General features: G+C 42.7%; 1 protein-coding gene across 1 annotated transcript; it reads left to right on the top strand.

Moving 5' to 3' along the window:
* Positions 1–1,835: 1,835 nt before the first annotated feature.
* On the top strand, positions 1,836–3,847 carry LOC109461748 (slit homolog 1 protein-like). The gene has a single exon (XM_019758139.1). It carries the CDS (start codon positions 1,836–1,838, stop codon positions 3,363–3,365), a length of 1,530 nt encoding a protein of 509 aa, XP_019613698.1. The 3' UTR covers positions 3,366–3,847.
* The last annotated feature ends 2,919 nt before the right edge of the window (positions 3,848–6,766 follow it).

Genomic DNA, 6,766 nt, shown 5'->3' with positions numbered 1-6,766 from the left:
CCCGGTCCGGAACCCGTTATCGAACGCTTCCATGGCTTCCATAAAACGATTCGAACGCGTTTCGCCCTAACCGCGTGTGCCTCTTTCGAAAATTCGAATACAGAATCCGGACGTTGGAACTGAAGTTGTTGCATTTGAGGGTTAAGGGGACCAACTTTTTGGCTCATATTCCATTGAAAGGCGCGTTTTCTTGGGTGGGTATGATATAAATAAAATACAACACGGTGTATTCCGCATCGCCCTCGGTCCCGGCCCTCCCGCGAGTCGGATCGCCCTCCGGCCTTCGGCCGTCGGGCGATCCGACCCGCGGTCGGGCCGATACCTCGGGCGATACGGAATACACCGTGTTGTATTCTATATTTATGAGACGTTCTGCCAAAGTGCTATGTGCAATACATTACGGGTTTCGCGCAGGTGCAGTACGTCCCGCCGACGTGCTGGCCAAAGGTTGTCTGAAGTCGATATCGCCCCCCGTCCCGGTTGAGCGATGGTTGAAGTGCCCTGATGTATATGGCCTCTTTTATGCCTCTCTTGAAGTAATCCTGTTCGGTATCCAAGATTCTGACCCCCTCCAGATCCACTGTGTGTCCCGGTGATTCTATGTGGATGTGCTGTGACACCTCAGATGCAACAGAACTGGGTCGTCTATGTTCTAGAAACCTGGTTTTTAGTGAGCGCTCATGCTGATGTATCTGATAGTCCAGCGGCATAGCTGAAAAATTGTGCACTTTTGTCTAAAAGCACAAAATTTGGCACACACGTAGTAGAAGATATACTGCACAAATTTGGATATGGAGGCATTTCCATTTCTGCCCAGGAGCGCCGTGACGTCATCTTGAATTTAGAACCCCCAAAATAGGCGAAGCGTTCTAGTGCCTTAATTAAGGGGGAGGGGCAAAAAATTAAACATCAATATTTCTCCCTGAAAATTTATATGCCACCATAACCTACTACAAGGTACACAAATCTGTTAATTTTGTTTCAATACCGCTCTTCTAGGAAAAAGTATGAGCCTTTAAATCCCATTTTTTATTAAATTATTCAGCTGATTTTGCCACCTATGCCGCTGGACTATGATGATGTTTGGAACATTCCATTTTTGTATCGTTTTAGAGACTATGAAATGAAAACAATTGCCTTGAATTCAATGCACAAAGATATTCTTTAGTTTACACTAGTGGGGCACATTTTGTGGTGACCCTTTCGAATTACATTCGGGATTGAGAATGTTATAGTTATACCGTTTTTACCTCCTCTTAGTCCAGAACCAACTTCGTTTCCTCATATATGATCAGAAATAATTGATAAGTTTATTGCAAATTCCAGCTCGAAGGCTAAGGCCATGTTGATTTGATTATATGGATGACATCCGCGCGCGCATGAATTTTCGGCCGTTTCCAAAAAAAAAAATTTTCAACCATACTGTAAATCATACAAAATAGTTGCAAAATGAGCAAATATATACCGTATGTTGCCAAAAAAATATTGGAAAACGATACCATTGTCGTAGAATGCCAAAATCAAACAAAAAAGACGAAAATGTAAAGAAATAAATTGAAAGATTAGATTATTCACCATACCATACTCTGTGTCATTTGTTTAACCTTCATAACCACCTAGATTTCATAATGAAAGAAACTTTTTTTTTTGCCAAACTTTTTTTTTATTCGCACGCTCAGTTTTGGGGTTCTCAGAGGATGTCATCCATATAATCAAATCAACATGGCCTAATTGCAAATAACAAACATAAAAGAACATTGAAACAGAGTACAAAATAACTTCAAAATCTATATGATAAAAGGTGATTGTCTAGAACTATAGCTATGTCTAGAACTATGTCTGAATGGTTTGACTTCTCCGTGGAAATAGAGAGTATGAAAGAAGTACAATTTACTGTGTATGACGGATATGTTGACAGATGTACCGGCACCAGGGCAGACTGTAGCCGGGCATTTCTGACTGCAGTCCCGCCAGACCTTCCCTACAACACCGCAGAACTCATCCTCCGGAACAACCGCATCTCCAACATCAACGACGAGACACTCCAAAACCTGAAGAACCTCTCATCCCTAGATCTGCAGGACAACCTCCTCAGTGTAGTACTCTCCGACTCACTACCCCGTAATTTACAGAAGCTAAATCTAGCAGAGAATGCCTTCCAATGCTCTGAACAGGCTTCTATCAACCTAACATCTCTTCAGAACCTCAAAGAGCTCGATTTGTCTCATAACAACATAGAACTCTGTATCCCAGGCAATCTTCCTGTTGGCCTTGAAGTACTTCGTTTGAACAGGGTAGCTTATAATGGCAACTTAACTCTTAGTCCTCGTCAGTTTGAACATCTACCTGCTCTACGGCTTCTCTCCCTCGAGGATAATAATGTGGTAGAATTTCCTGGTGAAGCCATTGGAAAGCTGTCAGCTCTAACAGAGCTATCCTTGGCGAGAAATAGGCTGAGGGTTCTCAGTGACATGGTTTTACCCAGCTTAGTTAAACTTCAGCTTTTGGATCTAAGCTTTAATGATCTGGGCCAAGTTGATACCAAGAGCTTTAGTGGTATTGAAAAGTCTTCATTGATGTCACTGTCTCTTTCCGGCAATAGAATGAATACTGTAGCTCCGTCCGCATTTTCTCAAATGCCAAAGTTGACGAATCTTACCATGGACCAAAATCCATGGAATTGTGGTTGTGACCTGCTCCCTTTGCGAGAATGGTTGGAAAACGCTACTGTTCGGGAGTTACTTGGAATCGCGGAGGGGCACGTTCTGAACTGTGAGACTCCTGATGACCTGAAAGGCCAAATGGTGAGTAAAGTCCCCCTGCATTACTTCTGTGGGAACAGTAGTGGTAACACCACGGTGCCTCCCTCAACAACCGTACATCAGACAACACTACCCACTAACGTCACCACAGCAATCCCCCCAACTTTGCCGCCAGAAAACAAACTCTTCAACTTCAGTATTGACAGCATTTCTGAGCAAACTGTGCAACTATCGTGGGCTTCCAACGATCCACATGTCGAATTTCAGGTTTCTTGGAGCTCCGAACATTCTTCCGTGAGGTATAGTGGTTGGGAGAATGGAACCTCCTTTGGTATTAACAGTCTTACTCCAGATACGAAATACCACATTTGTCTAATGGCGGCGCTTCAAGGGGCAGTAGAGGGAAAGGAGGTAGAGTCTTCGTGTGTGTCAATCATAACCATCGCTAAGCATCATTCTGTCACTATGACACCAACTGGTCTGGGATTGATCATTGCACTTTCCGTATGTATTGTGATTGCTGGGCTGGGTTTCTTTCTTGGTCGTCGGTTCAAGTGTAGAAGAAAGAACGGTGGCTATCACAGCATGAAAAGTGATGGCTAAAATATCTTTTTTTTAACGGTGTCGCTCAATGCAAGGCCAATTATTTTTGGCCACTCCCAGGCATAGAGCTAGAGGTACTTAAGTGAGTATAATGTAGTTATGTCAGGAGATGGCGGTGGACCTTTGTTTTGAAGCTTTGTGGATTGTAGTCGGACGGAAAGCATCTGTTTGGAAGAGAGTTCCATAATTTTGCAGTCCGGGGAAAGAAGCTGTTGTTGTAAAATGACTTGGAGACAGGTATGTTAACGGTGTATTGATGAGAACTGGAAGAGAACCTAGTGGCACGCTGAAAGGTTCTGAGCGGCGGAACAAGAAGTGCAAGTTCACCTGAACATCGACCGGAAAAGTATATCATCCAACAACCGATTGATAAGTGTGTCATGTAACATGTTGACTAGAAAAGATATCTTTCATATGCTTTGCAAACATTTTATTTCCTATAATTACCATAATGGTTTATTGAAATGAGAGGTTGTTATTGGCAATGGGCAAAAGTGTAGTGTGCAATTTAGATTCAATGTAAATCAGATTTCTTTGTCAGAGGACATGAGAAGATAGAGGACAGAAGATATTATGTAATATGAAACAACGCGCTCTGTAATCGCTGTACGTTTTTGTTGCACCAATAAAGCTTCTCCCTGTCTGAATTCCATGAAGAAAAACGCGTGTTTTATTAAGTGAAGTTGTTTATTGCAAATTCATGCCTGAGGGCTAATTGCATACAGACATTGACAAGAAGAATGTGGTGATGTAAGACTATTTGCTAACATGAACTTCTACGTGTACGATATACTTATCGAACCTACTATCTCTACTTAAATCTAATAACGTTGGTATACATACAGGATAATAAGTAAATATGCAATATGTGAACTGGTAATAGGAACAAGGTAACTGCTATTCTAATCTATTCTATTCTATTAAGCTATTCTTGCCATGCTATTAGGGGTTTGACTTCTTCTCAGGAGGCAGTGGGAGATGAATTGTCCGACTCTTTGAAAATAAATGGGTTGGGAGACTTTAGCAATTAACTATCCCTAGCACCTAAGGCCATGTTGATTTGATTATATGGATGACATCCGCGCGCGCATGAATTTTCGCCCCCCCCCCACAAAAAAAAAACGTTTTCAACCATACTGTAAATCGTACAAAACAGTTGCTAAATGAGCAAATACATACCGTAGGTTGAACAAAAAAATTAGAAAACGATATCAATGTCGTAGAATGCCAAAATCAAACGAAAAAGACGAAACGGTAAAGAAATGAATTTGAAGAGTAGATTATTCGCCAAACCATACTCTGTGTCATTTGTTCAACCTTCATGACCACGTAGATTCCATAATGAAGGTAACTTTTTAGGGGCCAAACTTTTTTTTTATTCGCACGCTCGCATCAGTTTTGAGGTTCCCAGAGAATATCATCCATATAATCAACTCAACATGGCCTAATGGTAGACTAAAAGATGTTCGCGCAGTTTCGGCTAAGTTAAGTGTATCAGCACGGTCCGTCCACATCGTGATGTTTTGTGGTGTTTGAGGGTTAGGGTATGGTCAGGGTTTCAGAGCTACACTTTTTGACCCGGGTTCGAATCTGAGCCTGTGCCTTTTTTTCTTTTTCCACTAATACCTTTATTTTTTTATGATCCCCTCTTACATTTGCAATTCGAAATGTTGCTTTTTTTATACCTTTTATACGTTTTTGGACCCCCAAAAAAGTTATGATACGCTCGGATATGGCATCAATAGTCTCCGTAGAACTGGGGGTTTGGTGATCTTCGGCTGTTTTCTAATTAGCACAGTTTTAACGGGGGTAATTCAACCTGGCCGGCTATGTTGTCTATATACAATCAGAAAATAGCACATAAAAGCTCCCAAAAACCCTGAAGACCCCCAAAAACCCCAGTTTTTGGCATGTTATGGAGGCTATGCATGCCCGTAACCAGGATTTTGAATGGAGGATTCTTCCCACTGCTTGAGGGGACCAGCTAGCGCCGTAGGCACGAGGCGAGCGCCGAACGCGCGAGGTTCCTAGGGGCCCCGGACCCCGGAAAATTTTGAAAAATGAACCTCCTAAAATGGCATTTCGTGCATTTTTGAGAGGATTTCCAAGAAAAAATCAGAGATAAATTTTTATTCAATGACGAAGGGAGCAGTTTTTCAACGATTCCAGTCCACCTTTTCAAGAAAAATCTTGGACCTTTACATAATAAGTGGACCAAAAAGTGTTCCTTTACATAAAAAGTGGACAAAAAAGTGGACCTTTGAGTTTTTGCCCGAACCCCCCTGGCTACGGGCATGCTATGACATCGGCCAGCTATATGGCATCGAAACGCGACGACCGTGGCCATTTGTATGGATTCACTTCATACAGGGTCTTTAAGGCTCCAACACGCCGAGAAGACATCTTGTCAGCTGAGGAGCTCTGATCTGATCAGGCCGTGATATGGTTACCTAGGAGACGGCTTGCGTCAGACCCTGAGCAATCAAAGGCCATCCTTGTTCACACAAACTGCCAGCACCGTTAAAGGAAAGTTCAAAACATACAAGACAAAGTCCACGCGTGGAGGGGAAGCGTTGAATATCAACAAGTCGTCTCGTGTAGCTATTAACGGTCCCTAAAAGCGTGTCAGTGCTACGGCGTCACTTAAAATGCCCCCCCCCCCTTGCAGGCCCTCTTAAAATGGCGCGCAGACAAATCACAAATGGTGTATATGATTTGTTAATGTCGGTATCGGGACAGGGATCGTGACAAAATAAAGTTGTGTGTATCTAGTTGTCTTTTGAACCGCTTTTAGCGGGGGATAATTATATGCCTGCCGATGTGATCATGACAGAGTCAGAGGGTCTCAGAGGGGTTTGCGAAGGACTGACCACTGGATAATTTATGACCTCATTGTCTTTTTGTGAAATTACGACCAAAGAGCTTTCGGTGACTTCATCTGAAGTCTAACACACGTCAAACAAAACGGCTGTGCCCATCGAACAAACCGATACCTGTGTGTACCCAAAACAAACAGTGCTCGGATAGAAATAATCCTTATTTTAGACATGAGTGAGCGTGAAAAAAGTTGACCCTTCCCCCCTCAGTTCCACATGGTTTGTTCCACGTGTCAGTGAGTCTGCGTCCGCAGAGCAAATCACCGGTTTTACGCGCGGATGAAGCGATTAGGATTTAACCCTTCCATTGATCGCAAACGATGTAAGAAGATCGAACTATAAAAAGCACTGCATCAGTCTGCTCAAATTCGTTATCTAGATGGATAAAGGTGAACTGCATGAGGCCACACCATGTACATTTTATGGATGACATCCTCCGCAGACTCCAACTCTAATGCGAGCGGGCGAAAAAAAAACAAGGCGGGCCGAAATAAACAAGGTTCCTACATTTTAAAATTTTGACTC

This window comes from Branchiostoma belcheri, unplaced genomic scaffold (genome assembly GCF_001625305.1).
Source record: "Branchiostoma belcheri isolate BF01 breed outbred unplaced genomic scaffold, Haploidv18h27 scaffold96, whole genome shotgun sequence".
In the NCBI taxonomy this organism is placed as follows: domain Eukaryota; kingdom Metazoa; phylum Chordata; class Leptocardii; order Amphioxiformes; family Branchiostomatidae; genus Branchiostoma; species Branchiostoma belcheri.
This window is presented reverse-complemented; position numbering and strand designations above follow the sequence as displayed.